The sequence below is a fragment of the Anabrus simplex genome, chromosome 3 (assembly GCF_040414725.1).
Source record: "Anabrus simplex isolate iqAnaSimp1 chromosome 3, ASM4041472v1, whole genome shotgun sequence".
Taxonomy (NCBI): Eukaryota; Metazoa; Arthropoda; class Insecta; order Orthoptera; family Tettigoniidae; genus Anabrus; species Anabrus simplex.
In genome coordinates, this window is record NC_090267.1 from 324,853,808 (window position 1) to 324,879,121 (window position 25,314).

A 25,314-nucleotide genomic window follows, 5' to 3' on the forward strand; every position below is an offset into this window, starting at 1 on the left:
TCATTTCCTCCAGGCACTGGTCAACAGTTAATCCACGAGCGAAATTGTAGCGGATAATTGCGCGATATTCACCTTTAAACCACACTGACATCTTAACTTGCTTTCAATCCCACTGCTTGGTAACAACTGGTGTGAAGGTTGCGCCTTGTTGTCTTCTAGACCAGTTTGTTTTAGTGGCTTTTTGAAAAAGGTGTACAGTATAGCTAAATCAGCAGCAGTTGCAAAGTCAATAATCATCTGGCTCTCATCATTTCTCACACCTAGTCCTTGCACACCCCGTGCTGTCTCAGAGCCCTCAAGTGGCCGCGTGGTTCGGCAGTCCTGAAGATGGTTTTCCATTTTCATACCAGGCAAATGCTGGGGCTGTACCTCAATTGAGGCCACGGGCGTTTCCTTCCGGTTCCTAGCTCTTTCCTATCCCATCATTTCCATAAGTCTTATGTGTGTCAGTGCGACGTAAAGCAAATTCTAAAAAGAAAAAAACCATTCCCCTCTTCTTCATGTCCATGTAGTTCACCACATACTATTAACTTGTCGCTTTGTGGTATGCTTTCTTTCTTTCTTTCTTTCTTTCTTTCTTTCTTTCTTTCTTTTTCTGCATTTCAAGACTTCCCAGAATACATCTTTCACATTTTTGTTGCATCCTGAGTGAGGTACATATGCACTTACTACTACACTTACAGCTCTACCTTCCAATGCTATGCACAATGCTATAATCTTGTTTGATGTTCTTGTCACTTTTGTAACTCTCTCCTTCAGTCTAGGGCTCTGTACTATTCCAACACCATTAATCCTGTCATCTTGACCAATGTAGGAGCTCCTCTGCCTAAGCTGCTGGCTCCTTCAGATTAGACAGGTTATTTTCCACCACCTGCCACTCTGCGTAGAATTGTTGGCAGTACAGTCTACCCAATTACTGTAGCAGAATTGCTTCTGGCCAAGTTAGCTTATGATCTCTTTTCTCTATCCCAAAAATTGTTGAATACCTGTTTCTTAACTCATAAAATCTGCTGTCTCAGAGTCTTCATTCCTCTCTCTCTCTCTCACAGATCAAGTGGCTGCATGATTTGGCAGCTCTCAAGATGGTTTCCCATTTTCACACCAGGCAAATGCTGGGGCTATATCTTAATTGAGGCCACAGCCGTTTCCTTCCAATTCCTAGCCCTTTCCTATCCCATCGTCTCCTTAAGACCTATGTGTGTCGGTGCTACGTAAAGCAAATGATGTTGTTTGTTTCTAATTCAGTTTTTACAAAATGATTACTTTTTTTGCTGGCCGGTGAGTTTAAGACCGATATCAAACGTTTTATCAGTTTAGCCCGCCTGGTGGCCATGATCGTTAAGGCGCTGAAGTCTAAACGGTCTGACACCGAGGTTAGCCGGTTCGAGTCCCGGCGGTGGTATACAATTTCTAATCACTAGATTGCGTGCCAAAAGCCTGAATTAAATTCCAAACCTCTCCGCAATGCTCATATGGAGTGAGGGCATATGACGCTGTTGATGGTGATTCGTCCGTCGGATGGGGATGTTAAGCTTTGAGCAGGCCCCTTGGTGCTATTCGACAGGAGTAGGCTATGTGCCAGCACCGGGTTTCACCCTCTCCCTATCATATATCACGTCATTCATTTCATCTCTCTAACTCCCCTGATGAGGTTGACGTTGGGAAGGGCATCGGTCATAAAAACACGCCACGACAGATTCATCTCACCTCATACCCAACCCCGTAGGGAAACGGGACAAGGGTTGGACAAACAACATCAAACGTTTTATCAGTTATTGATCACTATCCCATTATTCTTTTATAACATACAGTCATGTTCAATGTTGAAATATTTTCTAAACATTGGACATACACACCATGCATAAGCAAGGCATTTATTTTAATATTAATGGCATTCTTGGATTGTTTGTGTAGGGATGCTGACATGGATGGTGAATGGGAAGCTCCATTAATTGCTAACCCGAAATGTGAAAGTGCACCTGGCTGTGGTCCATGGAAAGCACCTTTAATCAACAATCCAGCCCATAAAGGCAAATGGCGAGCACCGCTCATTGACAATCCTAACTACAAGGGTAAATGGAAGCCACGACGTATCCCTAATCCAGACTTTTTTGAGGATAAGAATCCTTTCTCCACTATGAAAGCCATCGTAAGTGTGTGCTATTTATGAACTGTTCAAGATATTACTAAGTTTTGTAGCAAGTGGTTTTTTTGCATTTGGAATATCATTGATGCTGAAGGATTGTTAGTTCTTTCTGGCAGATGGTTGCATTTCATTGGTGAAATTGATATACTATTTCTGTTAAACTCTCTCTAGAAATTAGTAAATTTGTATACATATGTATACACATATCATCATGATACGTTGTAAATGAACTTGTCGGATTTCCTCTTTTGTGCATGGCAGCTAACATTGAAGGTAAGAAGAGTGAAATAGTAAAGCATTTCAATTTCATTCATACCAGTGCAGTATGGACCAAAATACAGTACTGAAACTCTTGCATGTCAAATGCGTATGTGTGTTTGCAGATGGGGCATAGCTTCTGCTGAAGATGTTCCCAATAGTGAAAAGAAGGGCGGATTGTTCAGTTATTGCAAATGGGTCTCTTGATGGAGGAAAAAGTATTCATTGTCAAGTATAATTTTAGCTCATACAGAAGAGATCGTGAGTGGGGACCAAGTTCAGAAAAGTTAGCAGAAAAATTTCTAGAGATGTTTGCTAAGACGGTGCCAAGTAACACAGTTCTGCTGTCTATTCTTTTAACATTTTGCTGGGCTGATAGTTCACTTTGTCATTGGAAGACGGAACAGCCTTGAAATTAAATGCCAGCAACACGTCTGTTTCCCAATTGTTTAAGAACATGTGCAAGCCAGAATTGTGTGTTATGGAACATTTTTGACCATAGTGTACAAGGAGCCAGATTTAGGAATGTATGGTTCTCTGAAGTCACACTAACTTGGACAGCTACATCAATTGCCAGAAAACGCACTTTCTTGGTTTTGAGCAGCCTGATGTTACTGTATTGTACAGGAACTACTACATACTGCACGTGTACGATTTAGTATGCCATCTTGGCATTGGTATAATAGGCTCATGTTTTGTTGAGGATGATGAAAGGCAGGTTCTTGCTGTCACCTAAAAACGCCACAGGGATACGGTGATCGGACCCTTTCTTCCGGATTTGCGAAATCAACAGAACAGGGCAACCAGCCATACAACTGGAGTCTCTAGCCGTTCTACTCGAAAATTTTCCAGACTGAATCATTTCATATGGTACTGACTTTCCTTACCCATCCCATTCCCCTGATCTCACAACAAGTGATGCCTACTTATGGGGTAATATGAAAGAAGGGTGTGCTCAGTTGTGAAGATCTGCCAAGAACTTCACCTGCATTGCACATCATGCATACTGTGGTAAATGAACACACTAATAGTGTGTGTGCTAATTTCTATCACAAAAAAATAAACTAACAGATGACAACAAGGTAATACTGTGCAGTGTTTCACTTTAGTACTGTATAGCTTGGTGCATAGTGCATAAAGGTGCACTTTGTAATGAAATCAAGTAGGCCTACACAACTACCGAACCAACAATGTAAGTATGTTGTCTATTATTATCATAATCACTATCATTATCCATTGTGGTTCAGTTATATCTAGAATTAAGTTGTATGTATTCCCTGAGTTCATTGGAGATTGAGTACAAGATAGCCTCGATCTGTATGCACCAGATAACTAACCTGTGCTCAATATTCTTGTTAGGTGTAAGAGAGGGCTGAGAGCTTTATTTTCACTCCTTATAAAGGCACAGAATTTGTAAAATACAATGAATTTCTTCTAATTTTCTAGCCTCTGATTAAGGGGAAGTGACAAATTTCTCTCTGTTCATTTTCTGCAGGATGCAGTGGGTTTTGAGCTGTGGTCCATGTCAAGCAATATTCTCTTCGATAATATCATCATCACAGATGATGCGATTGTTGCAGACAAATGGGCAGCTGATACTTTCAGTCTTAAACGACGGAAAATGGAAAAGGAATCGGTAAGTTGTAAAAATTAGGGTAATTTTTACACGTGTACCAAGAATGTAGAAGTGACTAAAATCCATTCTCAGTAACAATCTTACAAAAGATAGTATATATTCATCAGACCATAATATAGTAGAAGTCCGTTATAGCAAGAATTCATAACGGCGAAAAATGTACTCGCTATAGCAGATTGTCGTTATATCCAATTTTTTATTAATGTTGGGAAAAACCCCATACACATTAAAATCGGTATGAAACGGCAATCAATTTGCTCAAAACTTGTGTTTTTGCAGATAATATCCACACTATGGCTTACTTGTTCACTATTTTTCAAAATCCGATACTATATGTCTTTTCACGAGAATTTAATCGTGATGTAAGCAAATAGACGGAGCTCGTTGCCTTTGCACGTGGGTATACACGTAGTTGATTGGAGAAGCAACTGTCGCACTCACTTGACTGTATGCGAGCTTGAAGGAAATTAGTACGTGGCATTAATTTTATTTTATTTTAGTTTATTACATTTAACGAGTTTGAAAGAGTACGTAATCAAATGGTTGTCATATATACCAGTATATATATGTTTCTTATATATAAAATAGTGATAAAATAACGAGAAATGAAGGCACAAGGCATGGTGTAATACAGGAATTCTTCTCGTAGTGAGGGAAAGTCCCAAGCTGTACAGCGTGGAGATAAGGTGTTGCATCTTGCAGCAGCAGTCAGTGTCAGTATTCATAGCGAGAGAAATGGAGCAAGAGGTAGGACCATTGCGTGTAGTGAAGCACAAAAGAGGAAAACCGCTCAGAAGTGACCATAGGCAGTGCATTGTCAATGTGTTCAATAATCTAAGTGAACAGAATCCAGGTTTAGTCGTTTGTTCAGAAGTTCAGATCTTCGCACTGTTGTCGTATGCGATGCGTAGCCCTGTAAGTCCGTACATGAGACGTTGATGGGGTGGAGGTCGGTACTACACGCTCAGCGAATCACAACTCTTTCTTTGGCAGAGGTGTGGACATACCAGGTTTACATTAGGATTAAACTCTCGTGAAAAGATATATAAGTGAAGGTTTGTGTTTAATTAATTTTGTTCTGAAAAAATGTTATGGTATCACTCCAGAGGCCTCAGTGGCAAACGTTACAGTTTTCTTCTTCCAAGAGAGTCACATAACCTAACCGTATACGTATCATATAAACAGATTTCATGCGCGAGTAGAGAAACTATAACCTCCTCGTTACCAATTTACATGAGAATAGCCTTTCTGAAATTTTACTAGACCCGAGAAAATATAAACTATCCTCTGAAATTAGTGATGTACTCTGCCACACGAAGGTCGATCAGATATAAACAGGGTTTTTGTTCCTGAACATCAACAGTTGGTAGGACTGGCTCGGTGCTTTTGCTATGCTTAGGTGGGACTGTTAGATGTGGGGAGAGCGTTCTGTTAGATATTTCCCACCACTTTGTCTGAAACACTCACGATGTCGGAGCAACAGGCGCACCCCTCCACTGCACAACGCATAATTATAAAATTTCTTGCTCGTGAAGTAGTTACAATGACGAAAATTTCCAGAGATTGACTGCACAGTTCGGTGATCAAACATTGTCAAGGACGCTTGTGTTTGCCTGGCATGAGAAGTTCAAGGAAGGACGAGAATGTGTGAAAAATCAGCAACACGATCGCTATCCTCGGACCAGCATTACAGATGAAAACATTCGTGCGGTTGAAGACATTATTGACGACGGGCGACAGTATCAGAAATTGCAGAACAAGTTTGAATCAGTTATAGGAGCGGTCAAGCAATCATCACAATGCGACAATGCGTGGCCCCATACTGCAGCTCTGTCTCCAAGGTACAGGAAATGCACTAGACTACACTTCATTAAGCACGGACAGATCCCAGCTTCTGGGATTTCAACTCACGACTTATTGTACTTATGTTACTCTATCCGAGGACCGAAGTATAAAGCACACTACATTATTTTAAGAGACATAAAACATATTGAATTAGATGACCTATGCAATGACGCATATAACTTACCGTGGGATGACATGCGTAATTTTCAGGACATTGACTCAAAGGTCAACAGATTCAACTCATTAGTGCTGAACTGTATGACAAACATGCTCCGGAGAGGCAGGTAAGATTTACCCGCCCCCCTTCTCCCTGGCTGATGACCGAGATAAGATCTGTTATGGCCAGCCGTGACCGTTAGTACAGACAATTCAGACGAACATGTGACAAAGATGACTTTGAGCAATACAGGATACTTAGAAACAAAGTTAAACAGCTAATTAGAAACAGTAAATGCCACTACTTTCAACATTTAGCGGGAAATAATAATTTAAACCAAACCTGGAAGAAGTTACGATCTTTGGGCATAGGCAAAGCCGTAGAAGAGCACATTCCCACCATGTCTCTAGATACCTTAAATGATTACTTTTCTCAGCCTAAAGTCGGACCAGTTCCATTACCGGCTAATCCCACAAACTTAGCATGCTGTTCTGAGCGCGACCAGTTCTCTTTCCACACCGTTAGCGCAAATGATGTTAAATGTGTGCTGTACTCTATCACTTCTTATGTGACAGGTAATGACGGTATCTCGATAAAATTAATTAAAAACATCATCGGGGCTGTACTACCAATACTGACTCACATATTCAGCTACTGCTAAAACTCCGTAGTCTCAACTTTAATATGACATCTCTTAAATTTTTTAGCTCCTACCTCACTGACCGTTGGCAGCGAGTATCAGTGGGAACAATGTACTCAGGATGGCACAACAAGTCAATAGGTGTCCCACAGGAGTCAGTTTTGGGCCCACTTTTATTTGTTAGCACCGAGCTCGATAGCTGCAGTCGCTTAAGTGCGGCCAGTATCCAGTAATCGGGAGATAGTGGGTTCGAGCCCCACTGTCAGCAGCCCTGAAGATGGTTTTCCGTGGTTTCCCATTTTCACACCAGGCAAATGCCGGGGCTGTACCTTAATTGAGGCCACGGCCGCTTCCTTCCACTTCCTAGGCATTTCCTATCCCATCGTCGCCATAAGACATGTGTCGGTGCGACGTAATGCAAATGGCAAAAAAAAAAAAAATTATTTGTTAGTGTGAACAACATAGGGGACGCATTGAAATATAGCAAGTACCATATCTATGCAGATGATCTTCAGATTTATTATGACTCATATCCACAAGACATAGATGTAGCCATTGACAGAGTAAATTTTGACTTACAACGACTGAATGACTATGCGAAAAATAACAGATTGTTAATAAATCCTAACAAAACTCAGGCTATTATATTTGGTACCAAAAGAAACCTTAACTTGTTAAAAAGTAGACACGTACCCCCAATTACTTTAAATAATATTGTCATGCCCTATTGTACGTCAGTAAGAAACTTAGGCGTTATGTTGACTGAGACACTAAATTGGACTGAACAAGTGACAAATACATGCCGTAAAGTACAGAAATCCCTTTTTCTTCTCAAACGCTACTCTACTATATTTCCAAAACATCTTAAAATACAACTGGTAAAATCCCTAATCTTACCAATTCTAGACTACTGCGACACTGTACATACGGACATATCTCATGACAGTAACAAGATGCTTGAACGGAGTCTAAACACCTGTATTCGATTCATATTTAAGCTGCGATATGGTTCTCACATTTCACCTTATTACAGGGAGTTGTCATGGCTTTGTGTTCATGAGCATCGCAGTCTCCACATGTTGTCCCTTCTGCATGGAGTTCTATACACAGGTGTACCGAATTATCTCTCTTCAAAATTTAATTACCTCTCCTCCTATCACAACCATGATACACGATCTGGCTCCTGTTTAACAATATCTCTCAGTCATTACAGGACCTACAACCGCTCCTTTGCAGTCACTGCCGCGAGGCTGTGGAATACCCTACCTGCTACCATTAGGAATTTGCGTTCTCGTAGGAGATTTAAGATGGATTGCCGAAATCACTTTCTGAATACTTCTAGCTGACTTTTCGATGTGTGTAGTGTGAATGAGCATATTTTCATTAGAAATATATTCGCTAGTTATAGGTTTTTACTGTGTTTCCGTCTCTTATTATCACTAGTGTTAGTTTTATATTTATTATCATGTACATTTAGATTGTCGTGTTGTACATTCTATAATCGTTTTTTTATTACAATCTCCATATTTTCTATTAGTACTATGTTATTTTAAAAAAAAATTGTTGTATTTAAATATTATACTGTATGTATGTTAATTATTTTAAACCGGGCGAGTTGGCCGTGCGCGTAGAGGCGCGCGGCTGTGAGCTTGCATCCGGGAGATAGTAGGTTCGAATCCCACTATCGGCAGCCCTGAAGATGGTTTTCCGTGGTTTCCCATTTTCACACCAGGCAAATGCTGGGGCTGTACCTTAATTAAGGCCATGGCCGCTTCCTTCCAACTCCTAGGCCTTTCCTATCCCATCGTCGCCATAAGACCTATCTGTGTCGGTGCGACGTAAAGCCGCTAGCAAAAAAAAAAAAAATTATTTTAAATATTGTGGTTAAGTGTAAGAGAGGGCCTTGAACCCTAACTTCTCCACGAATAAAGACAAATTAGTACTTCAATCAATCAGTCAATACTGATCTGCTTTTAGGGCAGTCGCCCCGGTGGCAGATTCCCTATCTGTTGTTTTCCTAGCCTTTTCCTAAATGATTTCAAAGAAATTGGAAATTTATTGAACATCTCCCTTGGTAAGTTATTCCAATCCCTAACTCCCCTACCTATAAATGAATATTTGCCCCAGTTTGTCCTCTTGAATTCCAACTTTATCTTCATACTAGCTGATGTACCTGTGCTTCGCTACGGGATTCTCAGAAAGACTGACTTGGTGGTTTTCCTAACTGAATTCAACATAGGTCATTACAAAAACGTCAGTAGGAATGTAGCGATTGAAAGCAATGTTATCAGAGAAAATACACGATCAAATGAAAAACCGCACACTTTCTCAATTTCAACGAACAGTACTACGGTGCCGATCTAACAGTCCAAAGTACCAGAGCTGGAACAACCAGGTCGCAGACTGCCATGAACACTCCTCTGTCATTATTCCGTTAAATATGCGCACTACTCATTCCAATCAGTGCCTCAGAGTAGGGATTGATTAGCTTGAATGCTATGATGAACCAGTGTGGTATGTACCAGTAGTATCAGAAAATGTATGAACCAGAGGAATGAAATGCTAAAGAAGGAAGTTTTCCAACTCCCCAGCTATTTCCCGCCAATGTTCAGTCAGGCTGTTATACTCGGTACGCAGTAGTAATCCCATCTATCAGAGTTGAGCAGCACCATAAGAAACGAAGAACATCACAGCAAACAATGGTCAGTGTAAAGTTATTGTTGATCAGTGTTAAGCGCTTTGGATATTGTAGGCCTTCTGAAATACCACTCTTAACATAGTCGGTACAGTAAAACTGAATGAAACATAAATGATCGGAAATTGTATTGCCTATAACTTTTGTTCTGTAGTATCGTACTTTTCTATAGCACCAATCACATAGGTACCGGTATTGAAAATTAAATTTTAGGCGCCTTCCCCTAAACTACCATTTAATCTCGGGGAAAATAAAATTATTTACAGCCTAGACTGTAGTTTCTTATCCCCGGCTCTATATAGCGGTTTTCATGAAATTCCGTTTACCCATTTCCTTGTGGCTCGGTGTTGATGTGGACTTAGCAACAAAAATACAAATTCATTAATATCTGTGTTATCAGAGCCGGTACGGTAAAAATGTATAAGACATAAATGATTGGAAATTGAATTCTATATAACTTTAGTTATATAGTATTTATCGATAGGACCGCTAATAATATAAATATTCGATAATTAAATTTAAGGCCTTCCCCTAAACTACCATTTCACTCAGCATGATTAAAATGATTTGTAGCCTATATTGTAGCGGCTCATCCCTCGACTTTACATACAGATTTTCATTAAATTCTCTTCGGCCGTTTTCTCGTGATGCGTGTACATACAGACAGTCAGGCAGACAGAAATTACGGAAAAGTAAAACGTACATTTTCTTGTTACTATGAACATGACCGATACAGAAATACCATTCTTTTCAAATTCTGAGCAATGTACAGACAAAACTCTTATTTTATATATATAGATTGTGATCTTTCCTACTTTTATAAACGCCACTCTAACTTATTCGTCTACTAATGTCATTCCACGCCATCTCTCCGCTGACAGCTCGGAAAATACCACTTAATCGAGCAGCCCTCCTCCTTTCTCTCAATTCTACCCAGCCTAAACTTTGCAACATTTTTATAATGCTACTCTTTTGTCGGAAATCACCCAGAACAAATCGAGCTGCTTTTCTTTGGATTTTTTCCAGTTCTTGAATCAGGTAATCCTCGTGAGGGTCACATACACTGGAACCATACTCTAGTTGGGGTCTTACCAGAGACTTATATGCCCTCTCCTTTACATCCTTACTACAACCCCTAAACACCCTCATAACCATGTGCAGAGATCTGTACCCTTTATTTACAGTCCCATTTATGTGATTACCCCAATGAAAATCTTTCCTTATATTAACACCTAGATACTTACAATGATCCCCAAAAGGAGCTTTCACCCCATCAACGCAGTAATTAAAATTGAGAGGACTTTTCCTATTTGTGAAACTCACAACCTGAATTTTAACCCCGTTTATCAACATACCATTGCCTGCTGTCCATCTCACAACATTTTCGAGGTCACGTTGCAGTTGCTTACAATCTTGTAACTTATTTATTACTCTATAGAAAATAACATCATCCGCAAAAAGCCTTACCTCTGATTCCACTCCTTTACTCATATCATTTATATATATAAGAAAACATAATTGTCCGATAATACTGCCTTGAGGAATTCCCCTTTTAATTATTACAGGGTCAGATAAAGCTTCACCTACTCTAATTCTCTGAGATCTATTTTCTAAAAATATAGCAACCCATTCAGTCACTCTTCTGTCTAGTCCAATTGCACTCATTTTTGCCAGTAGTCTCCCACGATCCACCCTATCAAATGCTTTAGACAGGTCAATCGCGATACAGTCCATTTGACCTCCTGAATCCAAGATATCTGCTATATCGTGCTGGAATCCTACAAGTTGAGCTTCAGTGGAATAACCTTTCCTAAAACCGAACTGCCTTCTATCGAACCAGTTATTAATTTCTCAAACATCTATATATATATAAAATAAGGGTTTTGTCTGTACATTGCTCAGAATTTGAAAAGAATGGTATTTCTGTATCGGTCATGTCCACAGTAACAATGAAATGCACTTTTTACTTTCCCGTAATTTCTGTCTGTATGTATGTATGTATGTATGTACACGCATCACGAGAAAACAGCTGAAGCAAATTTAATGAAAATTGGTATGTAAAGTCAGATGATGAACCGCTACAATCTAGGCCAGGGCCTCTCAAACGCCCAAAATCTCACGCGTGCAGATCGAGGCGCAAAAGCACCGTGCATCGATGCCGGTCGGCATGGCTCGGATCAACACTTCGTCTCTGGGCCACTCGGCTGTACTCGGCTCAACTCAGCCCGGATTTGGAGCTCTACTGCGCAAGTGGGGCAGAGGGAGACAGGCGGAGCGAGCGAGACAGGCGTGAGGAAAGAGAGAGTAAGCGGTATTGCTCCAAATCGAGGAGTGGGGGGTCTGCACTCTGGTCAACTAAGCCAAGTCGTCTTTTGCACCATGCACAGTGCATGCACCCTGAGAGGCCCTGATCTAGGCTATAAATTAATTTATTCATGCTGAGTGAAATGGTAGTGTAGGGGAATGCCTAAAATTTAATTCTCAAATATTTATGTTATTAGTGGTCGTATCTTACCCCCGCAGCGTCGCAGCCATTTTAGGAGTTTCCTACCCCGCGGCCGGATGAGATTTCAACTACGCGCGACTGAAATACATTGATTCACTTAAAGCGTTACTACAAGTATAAGTGTAGCCCGATATTTACGAAATTTTGAATTCCTTATGATAGAACTATGTACATGCATATAATTACATAATTGTTTCACATTACCGTAGTAATTTAGTTTCATGTGATAGAGTTCAAAGCACTCTTCGAGACAGACCCACGTCACACTCCTGGCAGCAGTACACCGACGTCATTTTGCCGTGTTTAGAACGCATGATACAACATCTCTGAGGTTTGTATTTCTCACCCTTGGAACTGTATTATCTGATGCACGCCGGCCTTGAATATTTCGTTCCCCCTCCGAGCGAGCTTATTTTGTAAACAAACCTTCCTCCGGCTGAACGCGATAAGATAGGCCTAACTGCTCAGTGTTTGTCCCTGTGACTTGTCTGGATATTATTAGGCAATTTAGGAATCCGAATTCACTGTTGAAAACTTCCCTTTGACATCTATAATTATCAATAGTCTCCTACACGAAATTTCCAAGTACTGGTTCCTCCTCATCGTCACTCTCATCATTTATCACTGCAACGCCATAGCCGCATCATTTATTTCATTATCACTGCTGCTAATACTGTCACTACTACTTCTGAATAAACTTTCATCTGAATTATACAATATGTCAAGCACATTACTGTCAGTCAAACCATGGCTGAGCGCGGCGCATCATACGGCCTGATGAAGCTGCAGCAGGATGAAACTGAATGAGGGGAATAACATTCATGATGAAACAAACCAACTCGATACATATTTCAGATAAAAGGTCGAGACATCGTCTTTCAAGCGAGATATATACCATGAACAGCTGGTTCTCGTATCGTATGACAGAAAGCAGCACTAACTGATGCCTACACAGAGCGCTCGTGGAGAGTTACGAAAATATTACAAGCCGAGAAAAAAAGACAATATAATAAATTTTTCGCACTCTCAATGTACAAATAGAGCAAAGAACATCACACGAAAAGACAAACTTCTCCGATCATCATTTCTTTATTTTATTGCGTGGGAAAGAATGAAGAAAACAGGCTTTAAAAAAAGGCAGAGATTTTTAGTGCTCAGACTTACTTGACAAATACTTACTCTTGCAAAAATAACTACATTTTAACGATCTTCAATTCTTATTTTACAACAGTCACAACACTGATAAACCCCAACGTTTCTTCTTGGAAACAAAACAATTTGCAAATCCATAACTCCAAAACTCTTCGCGCTATAGCCGTAAATGCGAAACCATGTATGGGTCTATACCACGTATAGAGGTCGGCGGCTACGGAAGAAAAGAGGGTCTATACAACGTATAGAGGTCGGCGCTGAGGGGTTAATGAACATTGATATGCAAAGTCGGGGAATAAGTCGCTATAATTTAGGGAATCAATAATTTTATTCACGCTGAGTGAAATGGTAGTTTAGGGGAAGGCCTAAAATGTAATTCTCAAATATTTGTTATGGTGGTCGTATTGATAAATACTACATAATTAACATTTTAGTTATGTAATAAGTTAGTAGTAGCTACGTGGAAAATTATTATATTTCCGATCAATTATGTCTTATACATTGTTACCGTACTGCCTATAATCACAGAGATATTCATGAATTTGGATTTTTGTTACTAAGTCCATATCAGCGCTGAGTCATGAGAAAATGGGTAAACAATGAAAATCGGTGTGTAAAGTCTGAGAATAAGGAACTACAGTCTACGATATAATTAATTTTATAAGACACCCTAATGTTACAAAGCCGAACTATGTAGAAAAATGGTGACACGACCCTGTTCTTTTTACGATGAGGGCATCAAAAAGCTGCCCATGCGCTGGGACAAATGCATTTCCAAAGTAGGAAACTGTGGAAAAATAAATTTAATTGCCTTGTGTTTTTCAATAAATTAATTAAAATAAAATTCTGTTTATATTTGATCCCCCCTCGTATCTTGAGGTGTGTCACATTCTTACTTAATTTCAGTATACAAAATTAAAATTAAATAATCGTTTACTTCAGCCTTTATTTCTCACAAATTAACAACTGCTATCAGCCACGTCATGTACGCATTTATTGCGAAAGCGTGTTATCCTCTATCATTTTGAATTTTCTTTTAGAGAGCAGCAGTTGACGAGTATTACTAATCGACTCCGACATCGCCTTCGAATGTTGACGGGAGAGCTCGCAAGTGGTGCACATAGCGAGAAAACTATACTGTTCCGAAGATGATTGATCACATTATGTGCCAAATGTTTCAGTTTTCTTATTCAAACAGTGCCACTAAACTTAACCGTACTATTTATGTATCATAAAAACATACTTCAAGCACCAATAGAGTACCATTCTCGCAATGAATTTACATAATAGTCTTTCCAAAATTTAACTAGACACGAGTAAATATGTTGTTGTGGTTTTTTTTTTTTACATCGCACTGACGCAGATAGGTCTTATGGCGACGATGGGATAGGAAAGGCCTAGGAGTGGGAAGAAAGCGGCCATGGCCTTAATAAATATATAAATTAACCTCCGAAATAAATGATGCATTCTACCATATCTTGAGGTGTATCTCATTATAACTTAATTACAGTATTTAGCATTAAAATTAAGCGATCTTTTACTTCAGCCTTTATTTTTAACGAGTTTACAACTGCTATCGGATAAGTTATTTACGCATTTATTATGAAATCACGTTCTCTTTCATTGTAATTTTTCTTTTCGGAACAGCAGTTGATGGGTTTTACTAATCGATTCCGACATCGCCTTCGAATGTCAACGAGAGAGCTCGCTAGTTGATATAGCGAAGAAACGATACCAGAGATGGTCGATCGTATGCAATATAATGGCTGGGTGCATAAACACCAATGACGAGGAAAATCGCGCACGGTATATTGTAACCATTTGCAATCTATAGAAAATATAAAATGAATAAACGGTGACTAAAATAAGTGTAAATGACAAGACAATGGGCGCCACCTGTAAACAATTACAGGAATATATAACTATGTAGAGCAATGAGTAACTTCCTCTCCCAAGGCGACGGTCATCAGGCTGACGAAGCTCCAGACTTACTTTATAACCTTACCTGTTTACCCCTGAAATTAGATTTGGGTAGCAAGCCAGGTTCATCCATACCGATAAAAGATTCACTGCAAGTTTCCTTCCATGACTTTACTCCCAAAATAAATAAAAATATATAAATTACCTCAATAATCATCACTTGATGAGACCAACACCTGTTCGCCGTTAACAAAGGGCAACTTTACAGACCACTAAAAACCACATACAAAAATGAATCATTTGACGAGACCAACTCGTGTTTGCCGCTTACAGGGTCTAATTACAAACATCTACAAATCACCAACATGAAGAAAGAAACATCACTTTACGAGACCAACTCGTGTTTGCCGTTTACAAGGCAAATTACAAACCACTAAAAAAACACCAATTAAAAAAAAAATCACTTAACGAGACCAACTTGTGTTTGCCGCTTATATAGGCAAATTACAAACATCTTCAGACCACCATAAAATAATTTTCACTATTTACATTTATCATACCTTCAGGTAAGAGTCGCACTGCACTCTACTGTTGCAGAAGAAAAGCCTAATCTGGTAGAGAAAAGTACGACGACTTTCTCTACGTACGGATGCAACCTTCTTTACGAAGAGCATCCGTAACCTTATTTACACACTTCATCGACGTCTTGAGTTCTTCTCGAGTGCCGCACAGTTTGGTGTAACGCCTCGGGTTTCTGCAACTGAAAGTGAATACTCAGCCGACGATTTCCTCGACCAAGAATCAGCTCTGTGCTCAAACACACATCCACTACCGAATCTCGATTCTGTACGCATCACCACATCCACTGTACATAATCTCGTAGAGGAATTGTAGTCCAACTGTTATACAGAGTTGGAGTTACAAATAAACACTTAAGTAGCGTCTTTGACCTAACAGCCACCAGAAACTCATTAGCATCATCGACATATAGCGTGCTCACTCCGAAAACGATACTCAAGAACAATACAACATTGTCTAGGACTATGTGCAAAGTAGCTCCCGCGCGCTGGTCCGAGTACACACAGAATCAGAGACAGAAACACAAAAGAATCAACATTAGAATCACTTGCCGCACACGCGTACCTGCTTATATAGGCTTGCTACACGTGGTTATAGCATCCTAGAAAGTTTACTGGTAGCAACGTTCCCACAGGCACTTCTTGACGCGTCACTCAGTCAACCCAACCTTGCTTAAAACAAAGCCCTCGTATTGGCTATCGTGCGTCTGATGTGACATTGAACGTCCACTCACATATATCCACATTGATCCACTCCAATTCTTCAGCCTATACTACCTGCCGTACCCCGTGTTTCCAAGCCACTTATGTTGCAACACATTTAACTGACCTCTACCGTCCTTCCCGAGATAGTCGCAGTTTTCCTGGTTGCACAATCCTTACGGCTAGGCCATATTTACAGACTCTTACCCAAACGGAAATTTAAACAAAATATAATGATGCACATATGCAATATTCCCTAACTACACATTCTTCTTATAATATTACGTTTTTACATTCTCAATAAACAAAATTACATGATTTTAACATTACAAACTATATACGAAAATTTCCTAACCTAAAAATTCGGGTATCGTACATACTTACGGTTACAATATCGCTCGTAAGAATGGATGCGGAATTTTGAAGGGACAGAAAAGAACTCTCATAACGGGGTTCTCATTATATCCCATACTCGCTATAGCAGACTTCTACTTTTTTTTTTTTTTTTTACTATTCGTGTTAAATAATCATGTCAGTTTTTTATTTTAATAACTTTGTAACTCATTGCTTTGAAAATTAATTGTTGTATTAAGGTTCAGTAGCCCTTGTTCATGCTGTGACACTTGAGAATGTTTGAGGTTTTTAGTTGATATATGAGATCCCTTTGTTATTCAGTGTTCAAAATTCTTTCTTTATGGAAGATTGTATGCTTACCTGAACTCTTCATTCATCTGAGCAAATAATGATTTCTTTGTTTAGTAAAGATGTTGTTTCTGGCAGGGGACGATGTATGACCGAATCATGAAGGCTTTAAACTATAAGCCTGGTTGGTGGGCTTTGTACTTCATTTACTGCATCATTCCTGTCGCTATCTATGTGTGGTATCTGTGGACGAGGGTGGCAGAGGTAACAAAAGTCCATTGATAGATGTACCGATGCCAGATTTGTTTCAGTCCATTTTATCAAGACGTATTTTGAATGATAACAGATTGTTTTATTCCTGTGAGTTGCAGTAGAACACCTATTAAATGATTTCTAAAGTATTTATTCTGAATTTGTAGGTGTTAATATTGTTCAAGGGTCTGAGAAGGAATTCTTATCTACCTATGAATATGGGGTGGTTTTTAAGATTTTTTCTACTGGTTTGCAGTTTTTTAAAATTTATATGTTTTTAAAAGTCATTATTATAATCATGCTATTAAAAACATCAGTAAGTAATTCTCATTTCTGTGGACAAATATTTAATTGGGAATAATACTTGTGGAACATGATTTAACTTGCAGAGCTACTGTAAATTTTATTTATACAAATCGATCAGCGATATTTAGAAGTGATTTCTCACCCCTCAACTGACACTGAACTATGGTCTTTTATATGCTTTTATGTAAATACAGTAAAGCTTCATATAAATGTTTTTAGGCAAAGATGATGTGTATGTTAGAAAAACGCATGAAAGAGAGAGCGAGAGAGAGAGAAAATGTCTGCATAGAACGTAGGCTATACGGCACTATTATTTGTGTAGTAATATTATGTAGAAATATTTACAACTATTTTCAGTGACACATGACAAGTTGGGCTTATAACCTCAGATCTTATGTGCTGATCCATCCTAGGGCTGCAGGTGTTGTCAGCTGAAAATCAGACAAGTATCATTAATAATGCCTTTGTTTCGTATTTGGACACTACATGCTGAATAGACAATATGGGAGCACCTCAGTCACACTGAGGAGATTGAATTTTGTCAGAGATTTAGCACAAATTCCATGATTGGTCCAAATCCTGTTAAGAGCAGTCCATGTTCTCCTTTGTAAATTAAAACCAGGCACAGGGTTATCTTCAAATAAGACCAAATCTGAGGGCTGGTATTCATCCTCTATTCTTCTCTCCACTGGGCATTTGCATCAGAATGACTTACATAAAATTGATATTATATCGTTAATTACTTTCACTTTGAAACCTTAACCTGTGAAACAAAGATTTTCATCACATCTTTCTTTCTGATCGTTAGTGCATGGCATATTGCTCCAACATCTTGCGATAGGGCATTGGAAAACTGCATATGATCCCAAGGTCTGTTGGTTGCAGTTAATTTGAGCAATTAGCAGGGAAAAAGTGCTGTCTCAAGAATAATTTATCAGAAGGGTGCACCATATACTTGTCTACAAACAAGATGGATAAACTATTTAATTTAATTTCCGGGTTGAACCGTGTTGTACTTGTACGCATATCACGTACAGTTTGCAGATGTTTCGAATACATTGCAGTATTCTTTGTCAAGGCGACTGAAATACCCCTACTCGATCCGAGGTAATCAGTCTCCCAGGCAGAGTTTCAGTATTTCAGTCGCCTTGACAAAGAATACTGCAGTGTATTCGAAACGTCGGCAAACTGTACGTGATATGCGTACAAGTATAACACGGTTCAACCCGGAAATTAAATAATTCTTCCCACCGTGGAAGCTTCACTTCTAAGATAAGATGGATAAACCTTCTACTTTTCATTCCCATTGTTTTAATGAGTACACTTCGATTGATTTTCATACACTTTCGTCATGATTCATACTCATTTGTAAATTTATTGTGAGAAGCATAGGAACATTTTCAAAATACCATAGCATTTTGAATTTATCCACAGTTGAAGGAGGATGTTTGTCTATCCTGTCACTGTTATATGGTATAAGCAATTGGTGCATGGTCCTTACTGTCCTTTCTCCCATAGCTGTTCATTTTGAAAGGCATTATTTGGTCAGATATTAAATTAAAGAGCAGATCTATTTCTTTGACTTGAAATGTTCTTTAGTGTTCATACAAGGGTCTTCTTTCTATGTGCATTCATAGTCTGTGTCAACACTCTTGGTTTTGCCACATTTGCTTTCTCTACTTGTTCTATGATCAGGCTTTGATGTTCTTATCTTTATGTACAGAGTGATTCAAAACAACACCGACAAAGCTCAGCCTATTGTGTGGCATGACTAACTTATCATGTTTCAAGAGTAGACCCATATCTTGAAATGCATTTTTTTGCATGCTCTGGAGCATCAAAATTTGACGACACTATGAATATGGTGGTGAGTTGGCGTTCTGTATGTTGTCAAGAAATCTCAACCAACCCAACAAGAGAATCACATCATGCATTAAATTACAATAGAAAGTTGAATTGCCAACTTACTATTTGATTACAGAGCCTATGTTGGTTGATAGGTAATAAATTTCATATTAATCCGTATTGAAGAGCAGTATAGTGTAAAACAAAAGCTAAAGGTTTCCACCTATTCAATACTGTTTGTTGTAACCTTAAAAATGTTACATATACAGTGGAACCTTGTTTCTCCTTTTTTGGAGGGATCCTGAAAATAAAACGTACAATGCAGGAATACGGAAAATCCGGGAATGAATTAAAACCATCAACAATTTGGCTAAACATCACAAAAATGAAATATGTGTAATTATAATCCTATAAACACTCCTAAACCAAACAAAACTACAGCCCCAATGGGCTTTGGCCTGCCAAGCGACCACTGTTCAGCCTGAAGGCCTGCAGTTTACGAGGTAACGCATGTTCACTGTGACAAACCCTCTTGGCTGTTATTCCTGGCTCTCTAGACTGGGCTCGCCATCTCACCATTGGATAGCTCCTCAATTAAAGGTAATCACATAGGCTGAGTGGACATGGAATCAGTCCTTATATCCAGGTAAGTTAGACCGCAAAACCGGCATCAAACATTAATTACAAGTACACGAGTTCAAAATCTCGACAGAGGAAACTTCATCAGTTTCCCCTGAAAACTTCTTTCAGTTCAGCAACTTTGATTGGCCAAACTCTTCAAAAAATCTTATAACGCCAAGCCAAACGACAGTCGACCACAAGTAGTTTTTAATTCTCTCATCTAATAAAATAAAGCACATTAGATACAAAAGTGACCAACATGATGGCAAAATCCCTTCTTTTCTTAATCTTCCATTGTAATCTGGTGTCCGGTATACTCTTTGTCAGTTTCTGAAAGTCTTGTACTGCGTAAATTAGGCCTACGTCAACTTTTAAAGGTTATGTTGAACTCGAAAACATGGTTTTGAATGTAACTATCGATGCTCAAAAGTTCTTGAATCCATTATATTCAATTCTGCCCGACATTAATCCAATCATATTGGAAAGAGGAAAAAAATATCATTAAAACTTCAGAAATTACGGTTATTTGTGACCTTGAGCTCAGCTGGAAAGCACGTTCGCTGCGCGTTAGTTAGAAATGATACAAACCATTTAAATGTAATGTGCGCAAATAAAATGACTGTGATTTTTGACATTTTAACACAAAAACATAAAATTCGCAGTCTTACATTAGGACCAAACCAGTAATAGGCAATCCCAAGACCTCCCATGGCTTTTTGTATGTAAAGTGCATGTAAAATTACAAAACCCATTGGGGTTGTAGTTTTGTTTTGGTTTAAGAGTGTTTATAAGATTATAATTATACATATTTCATTTTTGTGATGTTTACCCAAATTGTGGATGGTTTTAATTCATTCCTGGATTTTCCGTATTCTCGCGTTGTACGTTTTATTTTCTGGGTCCCTCCAAAAAAGGAGAATCGAAGTTCCACTGTATATGTAACTTTTTCAATAATGGTTATGAATTTCATGTTTTTGGTCCGTATTGAACTGAGAATAATATATAAGTAATAATAATAACAACGTAAACGTTTCCACCTTTTCAATACTAAAATATATTCACAAAATTATAAATTACATGGTACTAGTTTCGACCCATCTAGGGGTCATCATCAGCCGTATTGGAGCAAAGATCACTTTTGGCGAAATCCTAAGAAAATGTTATTTTAAAGAATAACAAGTGAAATGAGATGTTATTATGGTAATAGTTAATAATACAAGGAATATACATACTAAGAGGTTTTTAACACCTAGACCAATACTTTAATGCCAGTCACAATCTCAATGAAATCTCAGAGAAACCCAACATACTCTTCGATCTATTTATCACTTTCCTCAGAAACGATAATGCAGCCAACCTAAACTCAATCCTAAATTTAATCAAAGGTACTTTTCCAAGACAATTACACTTTCTCCCGCACCCTTCAGCCCCACCTTAAGCCCTCTTCCTAAGCCATATATAATTTTATATGTCATTTCAATACAAGAACTTACTGATTTCCATGATTATAATTTTTACAACACCCCATTTATACTTTATTCTTTGTTAAAAACCTCTTAGTATGTATATTCCTTGTATTATTAACTATTACCATAATAACATCTCATTTCACTTGTTATTCTTTAAAATAACATTTTCTTAGGATTTCGCCAAAAGTGATCTTTGCTCCAATACGGCTGATGATGACCCCTAGATGGGTCGAAACTAGTACCGTGTAATTTATAATTTTGTGAATATATTTTAGTATTGAAAAGGTGGAAACGTTTACGTTGTTATTATTATTACTTATATATTAACTTTTTCAAGGTTACAAGAAACAGTGCATCGTGTACGATAATATTAAAATACTAGATTTGTGTTAAGAAGGAGCAGTTCTGATTCCTGTCTAAAAGCCCAGTTACAATGCAGTGCCCTGAGGAAAGTGCCAAAAATCTGTTCGGCAATACAATCGAAAAAAGTAAAAATATAAACATCTAACCCTGGACATAATGTGGACGTTTTATAAGTGCGAACATTAGACGAAACTCGTTCCGTCTTCAGGTAGAGTTGTCGAACGCTGTATCTCCTTACAGTTGTTGTGGCCACACTCTGCTGTATGATTTCCGAGTTTCTCTAAATAATAACTTCCGAATGCGATGTTAAGATGGTCCCTTATGCAAGTTCACCGCAGATCGCTTTTCCAGTACAGTACTTGCTCTAATTATCGCAATGACGGGGCGTTAATGCCAAGATCCATAAGTATGCCATGGCCGTCCTTCCGTGAGATACAGGTTATTGAAAAACTCTTGATCGAGGATTTAGTGTTGATGGGACTGAAATTTCTGGACGGTTGATCCGGGAAATAGTTTCTTCGAGGAACGGATAATGCAGGATATTTACATAGTCTTACCATAAATACTGTCCCAAACGTTTAAGTAAATTGACACAAAATGGTTAGGGATATTTTAATATCCTAATAACAAGTGTTCCATAGATGCATTATCAACCATAACCACAAATAATTATTCAAAATGGCCACCATTTGCACGCACACAGGCCTCAAGTCTTTGTTGCCACTCGTCAATGGCATTACGCAACACATCAACTGGAAATTCTGCAACTGTCTTCCGAAGAGACTGCTTTAAGCTTTCAATATTGGAATGTCTTTTCTTGCAAGCCATCTCCTGAAACTTGGATCACAATTTTTAGTCCAGAGGGTTTAAATCTGGACTTGCAGACGGCCAATCTGAAGTGGAAATGAAATTAGGAACATTTGCCTCCAACCACTGCTGGGTTGCCCATGCCTTGTGCGCTGGGGCTGAGTCCTGCTGGAAGCTCCAGTTCCGTTCATGGAAGAGTGTGTTGTTGAGATTCTTGACCAGTCCCTCAAGCACTGTCTCCTGGTACACTTTAGCTGAAGTTTTGACTCCCTTTTCACAGAAATTGAGCTCCGTTGTGCCCTCGAAGCTCACACCCCACCACACCATAACTGATGAGAGATGATGACCGCTCTGCATCCTTGGAGCCTTTTCACCAGCTTCTCTAGAGGAATGGGCATATACCCTGTTGTTTTGGGCGTTGAAAGTCTCCTCAACACTGAAAATCTTTTCATCCGTAAACAGGATTCGACGATGACAACCACGTAACGCTTAAGTAAACGCTTAGATTTTAGGAGCCTCTGGCGCTTCAGTTCATTTGTCAGGAGATGTCCTTTGTGTCGTTTGTAAGCATGGAGTCCCAGGTCAATGCTTAATGTGCGAGGCGTAGACATTTTTTATATTTGTAATTCACGAGCCGTCACTGACTGTCTCCTTACCAGATTTCGTCGCACACGAGCCGCCACTGCTTTGATGAGTTCTGGTGCTCGTACTGTGCGTGGTCTTCCTTGCCACGGGCAATCTCTCACAGTTCCAACTTCAATAAATCGATTTATAGTGTGGTAAACAAATTTCTTACTAATTTTCAGCTTCTGGAGGGTTTTGAAAATCTCCCCTGGTGATTGCCCTATCTTGTGTAACGCTATCACGGCCACACGATTCTCATACCTCCCACATTCCATCTTGAAAACTTCAAACTGACAACTGTACGCTTCTGCAGCTCAACCAACAATAACTCACGCCTCACGATACCGGTTTTGTAGCTGCTCCGTCGTTCGGGCGGAAGTACAGCCACCCTTAAAAGTTGGGACAGTATTTATGGTAAGACTATGTACAACGTGATTTAATTACAATGCTCGTGGGACCACGTAATTTGAACGCATAATCTGGGAAAACGTAGTTTCCGGGAACGGATAATCGAAGTTCCACTGTATTTGTTGAAACTAGTTTCGTTCTTACCAGAGACCATCATCAGTCAAAATCAAAGTAAAGGCAAGACATAAATAAATAACAAAAATATATATAAGTGAAGCAAGCATGAAATTCAAGACAAGTAAAGATTGTAACTCATTGCGGACCGTGGACGGCGTAAGATGTTTAAGCTTGCTTCTATGCTGCGGGCTGTGGATGGCAGAAGACGTTTCAGCTTGCTCCTATGCTGCGGGCCGTGGACGGCGTAAGACGTTTAATGTTCCACACTAAGCAGTGCTCTTTATATTCGTCATCTATGTATTCTTACACCTTAGTCAGCGTTACTGACTGTAACAGGAAGTTGGTTGACGTTGTTGAGATAACCCTCGTGTTGAGTGGGCTCATGTTTATCTCAGCTGTTTTAGCAGGAAAATCTCAGCACTTCCTCACGCGTCAAGTCGGTACTCGAGATTCCACTGCAGTGCGTGTCGTTCCTACCGATTGTAGTATAATGGCTTATAAAACAAAGTTTCTTACGGAAGAAGAACTGTTAAATATTGTTCACAATGATGATTCTGGTGATGAACTTATTCCTGAAATAGACTCAGATAGTGAAAGTGAGAGTGACAAGGAAATTCCGATTCCCGAATGCGGTAGGCCTATCGAAGAAAGTGAAGTGCCTGGTACATATCATTCTAGTTATTGTCCACCTGTTCCACCATTTACAGGGAATTCAGGCCTAAACGTTTTCATGAATGATGAATTTTATCACTATGTGTGTGAGCAGACGAATCTATTCGCGAGTCAAGTGATAAGTGCGGCGCCCCGGCCTTTCACAAAGAATTCGATAATGCAATCCTGGAAACCGATTGATGTCTCCGAGCTGAAAAAGTTTTGAAGGTTGATGTTCATCACAGGTATAGTCCAAAAGCCTGATATAAAAATGTACTGGACCGAAGACCCTGTTTTTCAGACTCCGATATTTTCTAAAACAATGTTCCAAACACGATTCCTTTATATTCTTTCATTTCTTCACGTGAGTGACAGTAATCATTATACCGATAGTACAGATAGGCTGTATAAAATTAGACCTATTTTGGAAATATTGAACAATAAATTTTCAACCGTATACATTCCAGGCAAAAAGATTGCATTGGATGAGGGGATGCTAGCTTGGCGAGGGCGTTTGAAATTTTGAGTCTACAATCCTTGAAAACTTACTAAGTACGGCATTTTAGTCAGAATGGTGTGTGAGTCTAGTTCAGGATATATTTGCACTCTCAAAATTTATGATGGAAGTGAAATTCCACTCAGAGACAGTGTTGGAATTACTGAATCCATACCTTGGCCAGGGGTATGCGGTATATATGGATAATTTCTATAACAGTGTAGGTTTGGCTAAGGAGTTGCATGAGCGCAACACTACTGTTTGCGGAACAATACGGCAAAACAGGGGGGTCCCTAAAGAAGTCGGGGAACGACAGAAAAGTCTGAATAGGGGAGAAATGACTTTTATTAGAGATAGCGAGGTTCTTCTTCTTTCGAGGATGGACAAGAGGATCATAACAATGATTTCAGCAATGCATTCAGCAGAAATGGCAGAAGTATCAATAGGTAGATTTGGAAAACCTGCAATGAAGCCGGAA

At 39.1% G+C, this 25,314-nt stretch overlaps 1 protein-coding gene across 2 annotated transcripts in view; it reads left to right on the plus strand.

Annotated features, from left to right (window-relative positions):
• The window catches only part of LOC136866307 (calnexin), a 134,482-nt gene that overhangs the window by 51,153 nt on the left and 58,015 nt on the right, over positions 1–25,314 (plus strand). For both annotated transcript variants that reach the window (XM_067143150.2, XM_067143151.2), the window contains exons 7-8: positions 1,915–2,149; positions 3,900–4,040. In XM_067143150.2, coding sequence (XP_066999251.2) covers positions 1,915–2,149; positions 3,900–4,040 — 376 coding nt within the window. The remainder of the gene's footprint in view (positions 1–1,914; positions 2,150–3,899; positions 4,041–25,314) is intronic.